This window comes from Pempheris klunzingeri, chromosome 5 (genome assembly GCF_042242105.1).
Source record: "Pempheris klunzingeri isolate RE-2024b chromosome 5, fPemKlu1.hap1, whole genome shotgun sequence".
Classification (NCBI taxonomy): Eukaryota; Metazoa; Chordata; class Actinopteri; order Acropomatiformes; family Pempheridae; genus Pempheris; species Pempheris klunzingeri.
Genome location: NC_092016.1, coordinates 22,991,865 through 23,009,209, shown reverse-complemented (window position 1 = coordinate 23,009,209; position 17,345 = coordinate 22,991,865). Strand labels below are relative to the sequence as shown.

At 42.3% G+C, this 17,345-nt stretch overlaps 1 protein-coding gene across 2 annotated transcripts in view; it reads left to right on the top strand.

The window, feature by feature from the left end:
• The first annotated feature begins 7,371 nt into the window (after positions 1 to 7,371).
• The window catches only part of gnao1a (guanine nucleotide binding protein (G protein), alpha activating activity polypeptide O, a), a 90,943-nt gene continuing 80,969 nt past the window's right edge, over positions 7,372 to 17,345 (top strand). For both annotated transcript variants that reach the window (XM_070831114.1, XM_070831113.1), the window contains exons 1-2: positions 7,372 to 8,119; positions 8,964 to 9,006. In XM_070831114.1, the coding sequence (XP_070687215.1) occupies positions 8,002 to 8,119; positions 8,964 to 9,006 (161 nt within the window). In that variant the 5' untranslated portion in view covers positions 7,372 to 8,001. The remainder of the gene's footprint in view (positions 8,120 to 8,963; positions 9,007 to 17,345) is intronic.

Genomic DNA, 17,345 nt, shown 5'->3' with positions numbered 1-17,345 from the left:
ACTATATATCCCATTAATGGTCTGTAAAATGAATTACTCTGATAACTAGGTTTACCGTAATGCCAAGAAATGTTATCTTGAAAGGATCAACATGATGATCGTGTGTAAAATACAATGAACCTCAGTTTTAAGATCATTGAAAACTGTACCTTTTTCTACTGACGGTTTGGCCTTCATGAGAAAATGTGGAAGGAATTATCCTCTTTTCTGTGAACATTTTATCATTTTATTTTACAATAATATAAATGTTTGTTACTGCAACAGTGAACAGACCTCAATAATTTCATTCACTTAATTGCGGTATTACATTTTACAAATATTGAATATAGCTTGGAAATGAAAAGATAATCCTTGTGCTGGTTATCACTTTAACTATGAAGATGATTATTCTATTTTTTTAATGTAGGAGCATTAAATATGAATTTGCTCCCATGGCAAGAGCAACATAGCAACACACACACACACACACATACACACACACTATCATCAGATGTATGGCCAGTGGATTAAATGGATTTTTTTGAAGCTCAATCTAATAATTTCACAGCACCTCACACAACTGATTCTGAGCCTTTTTATTTAATGATTTTTTTAGGTCTTAGGCTCGTACACATTGCTCACATTGTTAGCTAAACATCCATTTAGCTCATCCTACTGCAGTAGTGACTATAAGGGACTAGTTCAATTTAAAACAAATATGATTTACTGTCTTGCCAAGAGTGAGATGAGAAGATCAATACCATTCTCATGTTTGTACAGTAAATATGAAAGAGGAGATTGTGTATTTAGCTTAGCTGGACTGTAAACATTGAGAAAAAGCTAGCCTGGCTCTGACGCTAATAGAATATTATTATTATATTATTTAAAACTCATTCAAACACCAAAGCATTTTAAAAAAAAAAAGACATGTTGCTTTGGACAGAGTCTGGTTAGAGACTCTTTATTTCCACTCTTTCCATCTTCTTATCGATTTCTCAGAAAAACAGCAAATAAGTGTTTTTCCCAAATAGTTGAAACCTTAACCTTAAACCTTTTATGGTTTTTAAAAATATCCATGAGGCATGTAAAACAACACTACAGTTGTTCACTTCATTCTAAAATAATCTAATTTGTCCCCTGTCACAGAAAAAAAACACATATTTGCGTCTGGCGTACTGTATGTCACAGGATTCTAGGTCACATCTTTGTGGTTGTTTGTGTTCTTGTGTTAATCTTTTGATCGTTTCACTCGGCCCAGACATTATGAGAGGTCAGGGGTCAAGCTCATCAACAGTGCGACGTCTGCAGAGATGGTAGGGTTTCAGTATCTTGATCAGGCTCTCTTCAGTAGGGCAGATGTTTGAACCCAGGATTTATGGACAACAGAATTTTTAGCCATTGTTTGTTGGTCACAAGCTAAATCACATGCTTCACTGTACATAGAGTAAAATGTAATTCTTGCTTCATGATCGCCTGGCTGTTTAACTGATTTGTCTCAGTGCAGTTCACTCTGCACTAAAGCATAGCTCTAAGTTGTGGGGAAGTTCTCAGTACATTTTCAAGTCTATCACTTCACTTCTCTCCTCTATTCTGACTGGTGAGTTTATTTCTTCAGTGCTGCAGTCAGCATATAAGATGTCATCATTAAGAGCATCAGGATGCTCCATATCACTTCCCCTTTTCCCCACTCACGCCCCTTTCTTTAGGCCTGTAGTTTTCTTCCTCACATCACTCTTTATTTAATCAAGCTCTTTTTTTTTTCTTGATGTTTCTTTGAAGGACGAGGACTGAGGAGTGCAAATTACATCCTGACACCTCCAGTCAGCCCTCGTTCCACACTCTCCTTTTCACAGGCTGCATCAGGCCCCAGCTTCTGTACGGTTTCGTAGACAGGAAAATGTAGGTCTTTTTTTATGAGAAGCAAACCCTGGTTCTTTGTTTTGTTTGTTGGGGCTGTGATGTGGTATTGCAGGATATCGCAGTAGAAGCAAGTTTTTAATTGAGCTAGTGTTGTCAAGCTTTCCTTTCTCATATGACGCTGACATATTGCAATGTAAATGGAAGCATTTTTCCCAGAAAAAAGAGGTCTTGAATATTTACTTGATGGCTACATACATGAGACTAAGACAGAGACTAAAACTGACAGGTCCCTAGTAAAAAAGTCAGCATCTGCATCAGATGAGGATCCACATGGAAGACATGTAAATAAAGTGATAGCACTGTTCTTGTGTGGCAGCGTAGAGCTAGTTAATCCTACTTTATTTTCTACACACACCAGTTCAACTGCCTTCCCTGCACTTTTGGTCATGCATGTTTGATTATTCATGCATGTATTATTATGAGTATATGTTAGTCAGGGTGTTTATGATGTGCTAACATGCCATGTTATGCTTTTTTAGATTCCTTTAGCAAACAAGGTCTAAACAGGGTAAATATATGATCAAAAAAGTGACTGCTGCCAGCATAGTTCTGGTTTGATGTATTGCAGAATACTGTTTTAGTTTCTTCACTTTATATGTCCTCAGTCAGTGGATCCCACCCAGAGTCTGAGGCAACAGCACAGCGCTTAAACTCTGCTGGGAAGACTTGCATCACATCGGTGTTGATTGTGTGTGTGTATGTGTGTGTGCATGCGTGCTTGCGCGTGCTGCTTGTGTAACAGTAACTGCAGCCTGTGCTTGTTAATGGACTGACCAGATGTGACAAAGTAAGGAAAGGGAGAAAGATGGTATCCTCGTTGCATCAGTGCCTCTCTGATATCAGTGCGTATGGATCATGCTACACACTGTAGATAAAAACCACTCACAGAATAACGTGTACATAGTGTGGATATGGAACGCTTCTTAAATAGCTTGTGACTGAGCTCACGAGTGCTCTAGATGCAGTCTTAAATCAGTTTATTCTGCAAAGAAATTGAAGGCCTTAATATTTTATGAGCTTCTTTACTGCACTATAATTTAACTTATAGCCAGGTATCAACAATACTTAATGTTGAAAATACCTCAACATACAGTATATCAAACAAACAACCTACGTTCAAAATGGGCTCAAAATCAGCTGATACTCTAGGGTCCAAGGTTATGGTTAGACTGCTCACCCTGAAAGTGCAGCTGAGACACAGATGGGGAAACTGTTCTCACCACAGCTTCTGCTTCTATGAAGCTTTAAGCCACACTAGCTGCGTGGCTCCATGGATAGCAAAGTCAGTCAGTCAGTCAGTCTACAATTTTCGGATGACTTGCTGTGAGATTTTGTACAGACATTCATGGTCCCAAGAGGATGAATCCTGCCAACGTTGGTGATCCCCTGACTTTTCCCTTAGCGCCCACATGAGGTTGACATTTGTGGTTTAGGTTTGTGGTGACTTACCTTGAAAGCAAGTGGATGGATTGATATGAAATTTGCAACAGATATTCAACGTCCCTTGTGGATCAACACTTTTTGATCCTCTAACCTCACCTCTGGCACCACTGTGAGGTTGACATTTTTGATTATGATTCATCATCAGGTACAAATTTTAGTCAAATACTTTGGTTCATGACTTAAAAACCTGCAAAAACTCAGAGGTAGAGTGGGTTGTCCTTCAATCAGAAGTTCAGCGGTTCGATCCCCGGCTTCTCTAAGCATGTCAAAGCTTGTCCTTGGGCAAGATACCGAACCCCAACTTGCTCCTGGACCATGGCTTCAGCGTGTGAAAGGACAGATTCCTCCTGTATGAATGATGTGTGGATGGGTGAATGAGGATGTAATGTAAAAGTGCTTTGAGTAGTCAAAATGACTAGAAAGGCGCTATACAAATACAGACCATTTACCATTTAATGGAATTCCAGTTAGTGCTGATGAGTAATTGTTAGCATGCTCTCAGATGAGATGGTGACCATGGTGAACATTATACCTGCTTAACATCAACAATCTAGCATTGTGATTGTACAGGATATTATGAATGTGACCATTTATCTCACACTTAGCTGCTGCAATGGCTGCAGACCCTTTTCTTGTCAAAATGATACTCAGCTGATTCATGAATAAAAGATGACTGAAGTTTACAAGTATGCTTGTTAACCAAATTGTGCACAAAGAAAAATTATTATTATTGTACTGCATTTTTCTGTGTACTCATGCAGTCGAGGAAGCCAACCACGGTCTTTGAGGATCAGGGTTATTTGCAGTGCAGAAGGATGAGCCATGAGGAGCATTTGCAGCCAACAATGAACACAGTGATTTGGTTCATACAAGTTTATAGGTCCATCCATCATCTATACCGCTTATCCGTCAGGCTCAAGTTTATAGGTGTTAAATTGAAAGTCTGAATGTGTACGTGTGTGTGTGTATATTTTTTGCCTTGAAGTTGTATGTTTGTTGTGAAATGATCTTCTTTAAAAATACACCCGGATGTGGCTGCTGTTAGGCAAGTGCTTGCACTACTTCCTGCACCATCCACTTGTTCACATTGGCTCAGTGTTATTTGGTGCTGGGCAGCAGACACTCAGCGTGTGTGAGTGTGTTTGCAGGAAACAGCTGCCGAGGGTTTCATAGGTGGGGAACTCTGACACTCAATCATACCTGTCTACGCATCTGAAAAAAAGCAAGCTGTGCAGACCTGCAGAGTGGGCGGGGAGGGGCAGCAACAATAAATGAAAATGTTTTGCCGCTAAATGTAGGGAAGATTTTGGACAACCACTCAACTAGGGGATCTTTGTTTATACTGGATTAAGTGTAACCTGATAAGACCAGTGTTAAACAAGATGTTTTTGCATAACCACCAAAAACTGAGCACAAACAGGCATGGCTGCATTTTTTTGCTATTTGATGAAAATAGATGCTATGTAATATTGTTTGTAGTAAAAACATGGAAATGTTTGATAAAGTCAGTTTAATTATATTGGTAAGCCTTCCTTTCAGTGGGTACTTCTGTCCATTTGCTGAAATAATCAATGAAGTGTGTGTTTCTTGTTTAAACAAATGCTTTGTTTTAGATGAAAATGAACCATCCCACTGACTGAATGTATACAGAGTCAATTGACTCTGTATACATTCAGTTTTTTCTTCAGAATTTAAATGAACTAACCACACAATGTATTAGTTTAACTAAGTTTTCCTAAAGCTCAAAACTGACCTAAATAATTCTAAAATCTAAATGGATGTAAACTTTGCCAGGCATCAGAGCTCTTCATCAGATTTGGTCTTTGCTGATGCCACAAATGTAAAAATTGCGATGGTGCTGATAGACGAGTAACCTCCAAGTTTTACTGCAAATGCCAGTTGGGCGCCAGATATTGCCAACAAACATTAACCATTACTGCAGCCTTTTAGAGAATGGTTCCCTTGAAACCATGAAATCCAATACATTTCTCATGTTGTTATTGCATTATGCCTTGAGACTACTGAGACTTATTTTCTAAGGCTTTGCATATCAAGTAATTAGAAACAGCAATCAGCAATAATATATTGGCTGTGATGATCAGTTAAATAAACCTTTACAAAATGAGCAAACACTCAAGATTATTTACATTTGGGAATTAGATTTAGATTCAAATGCGGTATTAGATGGACTCACCTTTAGGAGCAGCACTAAGCAGCGGCATACTGTGCAATTTACAGCAACCAAACAACTCCAGAAAAGGAAGAAGTATTCATGCACCCCACTGCCTGACATGTTTCAGCTAACTGTCCATCTAGGAAGCATCACAACCAACAGTAAACTTCACTGAATATCTTAGGGGATATGTAATGAAAATGGCAGTGTTTGCAGTTGTGTGTGGTAAAGACTTACAGGTTAGCTCAGAGATCTCTGTTGGATTACTGGTAACTCAAATGGTTGCTGTGAAAGCCAATCAAAGGCACCACAGATGTTCTTGAGTAGATACAGGGGTCTGGTGCAGGGTGTCGATGGGGCCATTACACAGATATGGGTATTAGTAGTGTGCGTTCACTGGCTGCATCACATTGGACAAGGTCAAATTATAATCAAGGCACTGACAGGCTTGTTAGTGTTGCTGGTGTAAATGACAACGATGATGATGATGATTATGGACACTTTAATACTGCACAAACCACACTAATATTGGGATAAAATGTCGTCCTTTATACAGTGATGAATCAAATGGATAAACGGACATTATGGAGCAGCTGCTTCCTACGGTGTCTCTAGCTGCATGTGATTATCCTCATGCATACATTTGTGATATTATATAACATAACTGTCCTTGATATCCTGAAAGCATTGAACTAAAACTAAACAACGTATTATTGCTATAATTACATATAGATTCTATACCATTTGAGAAGCAAAAGATGACGATAATACCAGCTCTGTCATCGTGGCTGTATCACCATCTTAGCTTAGCATGTTAGCATGCTAACATTAGGCAATTAGCATTGTACACAAGGCAGAGCTGGGGCTGATGGGAATTAATTAGTTTTGGAGGTCATAATCCAACATACTGGACAAATTAAAACTCAAACTGGTGGTTTGAGATCTCCAAAGTTATCGCAATTCATGTCTGAGGAGGACGTTAACTTTTCTTTTAACAAAATGTCATGACTGGAATCCAGCCAGTAGTTGTAGAGACATTTCACTCAAACCCAAAGAGTTAATGACATGGAGGCACTATGAAAAATTAGGAGAATAAAGGAGTTTTTCTAAATAACATTGGACCCACTATCCACCTGTGTCTGACTGGACTGCACCATTAAATGCCAACTAATGAACCTCCATGCTATGCACCCTCTGGTGTGTCTGAAAGCCCCTACAAAACCACCAGGAAGTGGACCTGTAAGTGTTACTTCCTGTGCTACTTCCCAGTGAAGCGTCACGCAGACATTTTAGTTTATAGATAAAAGTACATATTTGAATGTAACATTACAAAATTAAAAACCTAAATTGATCAGACTTAAACAGCTAATGACACATTTAAAGATGAGCAGTGTGTTTACATGTTGGCTCTCGTTGGCTTAATCACGCACACACCTGTGACCGCATCACATTTCATCTCCATCGAAATATTCATGCGCTGAAGGAAGATCACGCGGGCGCTTCACAGGTGTGTTTGCGAACTTTAGCTAAAAGCTGCACATGTGCAGTTTGTCGCTCTTGGGTTCACTGGATAGTTTAGTCATCATTTACAGCAACTACTTGTTGAAAACGCGCAATTTATCGCACGGCCACCTGATACTTATTTTGTGTTTAACACGAAGCCTGTGAAGGTGCTGTACACCGGAGCACCGCCAGGCTGCGCCATTAGCACCTGAGTGCTCTCCCTCTCTCCCCACTTTTTTTTTTTCTTTGCACGTCTCTGACGTCACCAACCTGCAATTGAACGAATGAACTAACGAGCGACCGAGCCCCCACCGGAGCTACCGGGAGGCAGTAGCGTTACAGAGCGAGTCCGCGCCGCCCGCCCGCCCCGGAGGAGCCTAACGGAGGAAGGTCCGCTGTGAACGCCGTGCTGGAACCAAACGATGCGAGCGCTGCTCCCCGCCGCCCAGTAACACTTCACACTACCGACCACTGGAGACGAAGAGACCCGGTACCGTGATTTAACTCCCAGACAGGAGGAGAGAGAGAGAGCGAGAGAGAGAGAGAGAGCGAGAAAAAGCAGAAGAGAGCCGGAGGACGGACGGACCCACGGACAGACCCCCACCAAGAAGCACGCTTGAGAAACGAACAACAGCGGTGGCTGAGCAGCTCCGTGTCGTGTCTGCGCTGTGGATCAAACCGAGCGGATCCTCGATTTAAATGCTTTAACGGCGCCGTGTCCCCGGTTTGAGAGCGAGAGAGAGGGAGCTGCCCAGAGAGAGAGAGAGAGAGAGAGAGAGAGAGAGACAGAGGGATCACTGAGGGATCGAAGGCACGGCACAGAAAAAGGAGGAAATTAACCAAGAAAGGAACAAATAAAGAAGGATTTGCAGCCAGCTTTGTTTCCAGGCGCAAGTTTTCATTGAATCCACCCTTTTATTGCCTTTTTTTTTTCTCCCGTGGATCCCGGTGTCGGTAACGCTATCAAGCTGTGTTCTCTAACCATGGGATGTACTCTGAGCGCAGAGGAGAGGGCGGCTCTGGACCGGAGCAAAGCCATCGAGAAAAACCTGAAGGAGGACGGTCTCACCGCGGCCAAAGATGTGAAACTGCTGCTGCTCGGTAAGAGACGCCGGTTCACCCCCCCCCCTCCACCCCCACCCCCAAATCACCACCCACCCACCCACCCACCCGTAGGGCCTGCAGAGCCACAGCAGAGAAACGAAACGCCTGGGGAGGGGAGCTAAAGGTGTGGTGTGTGGGGGGTGGGCGGCTGGTAGAAGATGATCACTGAAATAATATTGGTGGAAATTATTAGAAATAAAAGCATGACGTGTATTATAACGCTACCAATCAACCACATGAAGAACAGTCCAGTATGTTAGCAACGAGGTATTGATTTTGCCATCCAAACACACCCTTCCTCCTTATTACATCACTGTGAAGCCACCTGCCATTACACGATTTTAGCCATTACAATGTAATTCTGCACAAGCAGTCAGCTTGTAGGTAAAAGGTGGGGGCTTCACCAGAGATGATAACTGCAGATGGGAGCCAGGGGGGGAAAATGGCAGCATGCAGCAATGGAGGGCCAAGCACAGGCTGTGTTGGTCCATTGGTTCAGGGTGGGACATCGATTCACTGACTCTTTGTGCGAAAGAAAGTATCTGTTAGTAGTTAATCTATTTGACTAAGTTCACAGATGGGAGGGTGGAGGGAGGGAATTAGAGAAAAGGAGGATGTTGAGGAAGAAAGGGTGCAGCCACTCTCTACTTTCTCCATCTTTTTATCTCCACCCTGCTGCTGCTGCTGCTGTCCTCATTCACTTAGGTTTTCAAGAGGCTGATTCTCCCTTTCTCTTTCTTCCACCCCCTCCTCTCTCCATCTTGCTCTCTCCCACACACACACACACACACACAAACATATACACCCTGTTTACATTGTGTTCTTGTCTCTTATCCCTCAGGGGCTGGAGAGTCAGGGAAAAGCACCATCGTCAAACAGATGAAGTAAGTCTCTAATAAGCACGGTCTAATAACCCTATAGTGTCTGTGTGTGTCCCCCTCTCACTCTTTTCCCCGGTCTCTCTCACACACATGCAGCCTGATCTCAAAATGAGTCTGTAGTCGCAGCCTGCTAGCACCTCGATCTTGTGCCATGTTGGGTTTTTTTTTTTGTTCTTGGACTGTTGACCCTGTAGCACCCCTGACCTCAGCCACATTCGGCCTTGTCAGACACCTGATGTTGCTCTCCAGTATGTGGGTGGAAAAAAATGGGTGTGGGGGGGGGCGGGGAATGCAGTTGCAGTGTTTTACTGTACTGCTGAGTTTGCATGAGGGTGATATGTGCTGCTATAGAATATGTTACGTGCACAGAGACATTTGTCCAGTAATGACAGATGTTGCGTTTACTGAACTGGTTTGAAATTGCTGCTTTTCTTTCATTTGTTAGAATGGTTCCGATTTTAGGTGTGGCCATGTCACCAGACCTAGTTAAAAATAAACAGGAACCCTGAAGCACATTTAAGCGATCATGTCAACATCAGTTTAGACTTTTTTTGGACTTGTGCTTACATATTATTGGATTAAGTACTCCTAAAGGGGTTTCGGACAGGGACATTCTTAAATTGATATCTGTATTGTATGAATGCCTAAGGTAGGATAAGACTCACATCTGCTTTGCTTTCCTCCTCCACGTTAATGATTCTCTGATCTCTGGTGCAGAGCTCACCTCCGGTCACACACTTGTGCCTTTGCTGTCCACCTTAATGCTCCAGACATGTTATATTCTGTAGGGTTTTTATTTAAAGAAGCTACAGTGATACAATGCATAGGGCTTAGTCTGCACAGACAGTAGGGATCTCAGTGTTTTCCACCTACCTCAATAGAAATCTATGATAATATTCCCACATGAGTCACGACTGCTGTTTTCAGTGAGTTCACTGAAACAGATAATTCGTTAATGGATTTAATTGGAAACTGAATATCTTTGGGTTTTGGATTGTTGGTCGCACAAAGCAAGATATTTTATGATGTCACCTTGGGTTTGGAGATTGTATTTGGCATTTTTCTAACATTTGAGGACCGTTAATTGAGAAATGGGATCACTTGAGAAAATAATCAGTAGTTGGAGCCCTAGTATTCATTTATTTTTTTAATGCAATCTATATAACAGCTAGTCTTTGTCATGGCAATATCTGTTCGCTGTAGCCAATTATACCTTCATGTAAATATCATGTAGTCTGTTGGCTATGTCACTGTGTGTGTGTGTGTGTGTGTGTGTGTGTGTGTGTGTATGCCTACTTATTAACTACAGGTCAGTCCAATATAGTTCTGCTGAAATACCACCACATTACTCCTGTTTTACTCCTGTAAGGACTTAATGTGTAACTGTGGCAGTGAGTTTTGTGGCTTAATTTAAGCAGTCTTGAGCTTTTGTTTCTCCTACAGTATCATTATATGTTTTTTTTATAATACTCCCATAGAGATTTATCTGTGCTGCTCAGTACAGTTTCTTTCAATGTTATCATACTTTAATCCTTCAATAATCCTGTAATATATCAACAGGATTTACTATAGTGTAGTTCTTAAGGTTGGCTGCACATCAGCTGGTACATCAACAGTATACCCCCCCCCCCACCCATCAGTCTCTCTGTAATCCAGTCATGACATATGGTTTTTTTTCTCCAATCTCCTCTGCTGCGTCATTTTACAGACGGCAGAGTGCGTTTCAGCCGATAATAGGCTTTGGTTGTGGTCGTGTAGTGACATATCACATGAGGACATGATTCAGTGGATCCAGATGAGCCTGTTTCTCAGCTGTTAACGGTCACTCCAGCTGCACAGCACGTTCTGCACACTGACTGACCAATGCTCCCAGAGGGTTCATTGAACATATATATATATATATAGTTGACCAAACCATTGAAGCAACTGAACTCATTGAACGTGTGTGACTGTTATATACATTTATATGACTTAGCGTGATGCAAATGGGTGTTAATAGGTGGCTGTGTTAATCCATACATGTGTAAACCCATTGTGCTAATATTACAGATATTAAAGGAGGTGAAACATCAGATTATTGCTGCTTTACACTGACTGTTAACACACCAAAGGTACACATAATGTGTGTATAAGATTACTACTATTTCATGAATTTTTACAGTAATTTCTTGGCAGAAAGAGAGCCAGTTTCCTTTCAGCTGGTTCACACCATGCTTACTTCTCTCAGTCATTCCTGCCATACCCCCTCCGTGGTTCGGCTGTCTGACTATACCCTCCAAGCTATTTTTGCTCAAGCTTACACAGGAGTTGATAATACTGCATCTTGCAGACAACATCATCTGTTAATTAAGAAAATGATACACTCTGCATATTTCTCAGGGGCCACCTTATCTCTTATCAATGCTATGTGATGTGCCCCTGGAAATGTCTTCTTGATAAGGTGCACTGACCATGATTGATTTGATGTGGCCACGTCGAGCCAGGGACTGTAAGTGCAGGAGGGCCACTTTTTTGTTTGCAAAACTGCAAAAATGTCTCCCGAGCTGGAATATTTGCTTGAGTGAATGTGTAGTTTTCACCTTGCATACTACTGTATTTCTTTACAAGGGTCATCTGATATTATAGAGAGGAAAGCTGTGGTGGACAGCGCCCTGCTAGGAAAGCCTTTACGTTCCCGTTCAGAGACGCTCTGCTATTTCCGGAACCGCATCAGAAGAGTGGAAAGCCCTCGCTGCATTTTCTTTCACAGTGCTTTGAACATCTGGGGCGTGCTCAAGTGTCCAATTGTGGTGTGTGTGTGTGTGTGTGTGTGTGTGTGTGTGTATGCGCGCGCTTTCTTCAGAGAGAGAGTGGAAGAGATAGACGGAGATAAGTAAATGAGATTTAGATCTAGATTTGATGGTGTTTGTAGATGGAGCTGCAGTGTGTGTCGCAGCTGTGCATGTGATCTCAGTGAGTGGAAATAAGAAGTCTATTAGCACTCTACAATACAGTGGAAAAATACTGCAACTGTACCCGCCTTTAACGCTGCTACTTCTGAGTCTGTTCCATAGGTTCTGTAAGGAAATAACTTCTGAACTGTGCTTTGTTTTACCAGACGTGTTGTGTCATCCAAAACTCAGATTAGACGCAATCACTGAGTGACAGTAACTCATGACAAAGCACAGATATCATCTCTGTGGGGAGCACAGGTGCACTGTGGTGTCAGTGTTTGTTTGTGTGTGTGTGTGAGTGTGTGTGTGTGAGAGAGAGACAGCGATAAGGAGACGTGGGACTGAGAGTGGATTACAGTTGTGCATGGATGAGTGAGTTATCAAGGTGTGAAGCTGCAGCACAGTCTAATGCAGAACAGCATCTGTAAGACAAGGAAGGGGAAGGAGCGACGAAAGAAAACATGACTGTGCAGAAAAAAGGCAATCCAATAGAAAAAGGATTTGCTGGAAAAATGTATGACTGAATTGTGTGTACTTGTGCCTACATATGTATACGATCACCATCAGTGAGCGTAATATTATATAAAATATTTGGGACAACAACCCAGGGGACTTGGTCATGTGTGAACAACATATCTTGTGTGTAGAGCTGTGTGTGCGTTTGTGCGTGACACCATCTGTTTATGGGGCCTGTGTGTGTGTGTTTAGACGTGTGCAAAGGTTCTCTCGCTGCCCAGCTGGCAAACTGACCTCTCCAGCAATGCTCACTCTGTGTGTGTGAGAAAAATAATTTAATGTAGTAATTTTTTTTTCTTTTATAATTGAGCAGAACCAAGGAAGCCACTGCCAGGCACAGCCACTTTTTCACTGGCTGTGCCTGGCAGTGGCCTCTAAAAAAGATTAGAGGTTCTATCCAGTGGTGGGTGTGAGTGCGGGCTCCGTCCCTTTGTACTTTTATAATTATGTGTGAGTTGTTTGCTCTCTGCCCTTAAAGGCTCTGCTTTAAGGAGTAGTTCTGCTAGGGCAAACTCCAGAGATGTGCCAGGGAAGAAATGAGTGACTGGTTAACAAGCAGCACAAGACATGTACACGTGCTTTAAAATAGCATCAAGCTTACCTTAAGAAAGCCCCAACTAGCTAGTTTCTGAGGTAGGCTGTGCCAAACAGGGAATGTCTGGTGAAAGAAGCTATCAAATTGTATTATGGGAAATGTAGGTTCCAGCATTATCCATACTAAAAGTCTCTAGTAATTGGTTAATTAAACAGTTAATTTTGCGAAGTGTCTTTTGAGTCCCCCAACTTTAGGGAAGTGACACACCAAACCACTGGAGTACCCCTTAAAATCAATTAATAGTTCTAGTTTTAATCAGTCGTGTTTGCGATGAACATGTTGAGAAGCTACATAATTATTCGGCCCTCTAGCTGCAGAGAGTGAACGCAGTGAGTCTACCTGACTTCCCCAGGCCACCCGATAATCAGAGGAGACGCACCATGACACCCCTTCATACCTGATTAAATTGCCAGGTAATTTCTCTTTCAATCATTAACAGTCTACAGCCCTTGTAAAACGATATAAACTGTGGACATAAGACTTGATAGGATAAATGCCGTTTACAGGTGCTGAATAGCAGCAATGGATATGTTCTGTAAAGCTCACACATCAATGCTGATTTGTAGTTCGATAACAGACTTCTTATTTATAACCAAACGGGGGGAGAGCCTGTGATCTATCATGATCTCGTCATCCTTGTTTATAGACACTCAGATTGTCCCGAGTGTCAGGACTCATCATATATGGACAGTACTGCTTTTTAAACATTCCCCCTTTGCACACAGCAGTCCTTATAATAGGGCAGAATCACCTTTGTGTATATTTGTTTGTACAGACATTTTGGAAGCTTGTGTTTTGTGGTGCTGCTGAACGGTACTGCATTTGACTGAAAATGTTTCTAACATTTAGTCTACCTCCGTCTAAAATCAAAAGCCAATCGTTTGTTGCATTGTTTTGGTCACTGAAAGCTGGCTTAATGTTGTGATTCGGCTGTCTTTATCAGTTGTCTTGAGTATTTTCCATGACACATTTACTAGAAATGATTGTTTCAGAGTTGTAGCGAACGGATGCTGAACAGTGCTGTCAGATGAAAACCTTTCGCCCTGATCACAATTCATTTGTTTGACTATTATCCACTGGGTTTAGAAAGGATTTCATGACCTGAGGAGGCCTGCATCTTTCCACCGAACTATATTTTTATATATTTGATTTAAACTATTTTGATCAGAGTTTGGTAACACTCATAAAATGTCTCCTGTTGCTCTGCCATTAGGATTTGAGCAAAGACGCATTCGACCCACACAGTCAGAATTCAGAGAGGGAGTATTCAGAGCCTTTCTCTCGCTTTCTTTCTCCTTTTCTTCTTCTCTGGCTTTCTCTTTTACAATGTATGTGTGTGTTTGTGCCACACTGACATGATCGGAGGCGACCGGCCGAAGGGAGAACAAACGCTGTCCGTCCCTCACGGCTGCACTGCTTCCCACAGGCTGTTCCCACCGTGTGTGTGTGTGTGTGTGTGTGTGTGTGTGTGTGTGAGATTTCTCTAGAACAGGAGATAATTAGGTTTAAGCCTCAGAAGAGGAGAATAAAAGGGGGAAGGGGAGGAAGATGGAGGAAAAAAGATGGAGGTGTTTTGTGCTGAAAGGCAGAGGGGGAGAGGGGGGTTGTAGATGGAGGGACATAGAGAGGGAGTTTTAATGAAGGAAAATAAATGCCCATTGCATAGAAAGACAGACAGAAAGAGAGTCACAGTCCGCAAGTGGGCATAGAAAGGACTGAACTTGATAAAGAGGTGGAAGTAAGGATGAAGAGAGCGGTGATGAAGAGAGGGGCGAGACTACTCTGGGAGGAGAGGAAGAAAAAGGGAGGAGAATTACCGGGACACCCTGCAGAAGTAACCAGGGAGGAAAATTCAATTGAGTGTCGGAGTGTGAAAAGAAACAGAGGAGGAGAGAAGAGGGGACAGGGAGGATGAGTGTGAATGAGGTTGGGGAGGTAAGAGGAAGGAAGCAAAGCCATTTTGAGCAAGAGGAGAGAGACTGGCAAGTGAAAGAACATATTCTCACTTATTAAGTAAGCCAGAGGAGGTGATAAAGGGAGATGAGGACAGCGGTGTAGAGGACAGAGTCCAAAGGGTGCTCCTCCTCTGGACTCTGCTCTCCTCGATAATTATTAGCCTCCTTTTCCAGGGACGGCTGGAAACAAGGAGAGAAAATAGATGGCAAAAAAAAGAGAGAGAAGGGGGGGGCAAGTGAGGGGGGCCAAAGTTGGCTGGCACCAACTCAAGTCTTGCATGAAGACACAGTCTGTAACTGGTCATCTAAAACAGTCCGTCAACCAGATAGTCACCCTTCATTGGTTAAATATAGCCGTGGGCGTGCTCATCACCGGAATGATTTGATTGGCTGCCTCAGTGAGCTGTGAAATAACAGCAAGGCAACATCTCATGATAGCTGTGTTTGCGTGTGCACATGTGCTCGCTGGCACGTCGGAGCCGTCTTTGATAACATTGTGTGTATTCAGCGTTTGAATCCTATTTGCATTTTGTCAATAGGCAGCGAGACGACAAACAAACAAACAAACAAAACTTTATCAAAGCATACACACATGTACGCACTATCCCAAATGAAGAAGCTTCCTTTTCTTCTCCTTTTCATCTCAACATCTCAACATTTTGCCCTTCTCATCCCTTCTTTTCACATGAAGCACATTTCCACACAGGGTTGTTCAGCCTTTGCCCTCCTCTGTGCACTCACACACAACTCAACACTCTATGGCCATTTTAACCCTGTGTTATAAATGGACTCGTGTTGATATGATGAGGTATTTTAATAACGCACTGTAGACTGTGTTGAGTAGAAATAGCCATATAGGTACTAACATTAACCAGAACCACACCAATGAGTTGATGATTGGGACTGCAGGTTTATACCACCTGCTTTTGTTGCCTTGAAATTCAACATCACTACATGTTTTATAGTGATGAACTTTACCGACCTGAAGCTACTGAATAGGCACCATCATTTCCAACAGGCACATCAGGTTGCCATTGACTTAGTACCTCTAGATGTCTTGTCACCTGGCTGACTAAGATTCCTGACTTGTCTTTAGGCTGATATCATCAGACTGTCACTACCAGATGCTTCAACTAAGGAGAGCACGACCATCAGCTTTAATAATCAGTTTCAGCACTGATGTGGAAGAAATCCGATGTGAGTCCCATCTTTCCAGACAACTAGTTCGTCAGTTAGCTACTTATCCACATGCATTAGGGACAGGCCAAGCACACAGAATGGCCAGTCTTATCTGTGCTAAAAAGCTTGCTGCACCAGGCATCTTGTTCAGGAGAACAGGAACCATTTGGTGACTGGTACCAGATCAGCTGATCCTCACCACATCGAAATCGATAGCCCCCCCCGACCCCTCCCCCGTCCTCGCCCTCCCCTCTCTGAAAATGATTAAGGCTCTGGAGACCCTCTGCAAATCTACAGTTTTCCCAAATTCCTCCTGCGTGGAGAGCCATGTGTCGGTCTACCTGCCAATAATCATCCAGCATGTGTCCTGTCAGAACACGTTAGCAGTTTAGCTATTGGTGGTAACACAGCAGTCACTTTTAATATAAAGCAGTCTTTCTTTGATCTGTCCCTCTCATTCTCTGTGGTTATATTATAGTGTGTTTCCACTCTAAGCATGTCTGCTTTCTCTTTCGCTCTGTCTGCATAGTCGTATGAGACCAGGTCAATATAACTGTGTGTGTGGTCGGGGCGCTAATCAGGACTTCTTATGAAAAACAAAGGTCTTTTGTGGGTGGAAATTGTGTTTGTGTGTGTGTGCACGCGCTTGTACACATATACACAAATGAGTGTGTTTTTTGGTGCTTTTATTTGTGCGCTAATGTTGATGTGGCTGTGTGAGTGTGTTTTCTTGTGTTAGATCCATTTGGCAGATTTCATGTCAGTTCAGTGCACTGCAAAACAAAGGAGTCTTGTTACAGTGGCCGCACTCAGCTGATATAAAGTCAGCTGATGGTGACTGTGGCTGGGTTTGTAGCTGGGAGAGTGTATCCTTTGAATGCATGTTTTAATTTTTGTGTTTGTGTCATTAATGTGCAGGAAATATAAACGGTAGATTTGAGAACAGTAAATACTACGTTTGTGATTCTCATGAAACAAACATTTAATTGTTTCTGACACCTTGTCGCACAGGTTCAAGCTTATTTCAGGCATAGTATAGTAGTTTAGCATAATGCTGTCAGATACAACACCACCACAAAGCACAGCCCAGGACTGAGCCAACACATAAGCAGCTAAAGTTACAGCTGAACAGAAACCAAACACTTTAAGTAAGTAGAGCTATTG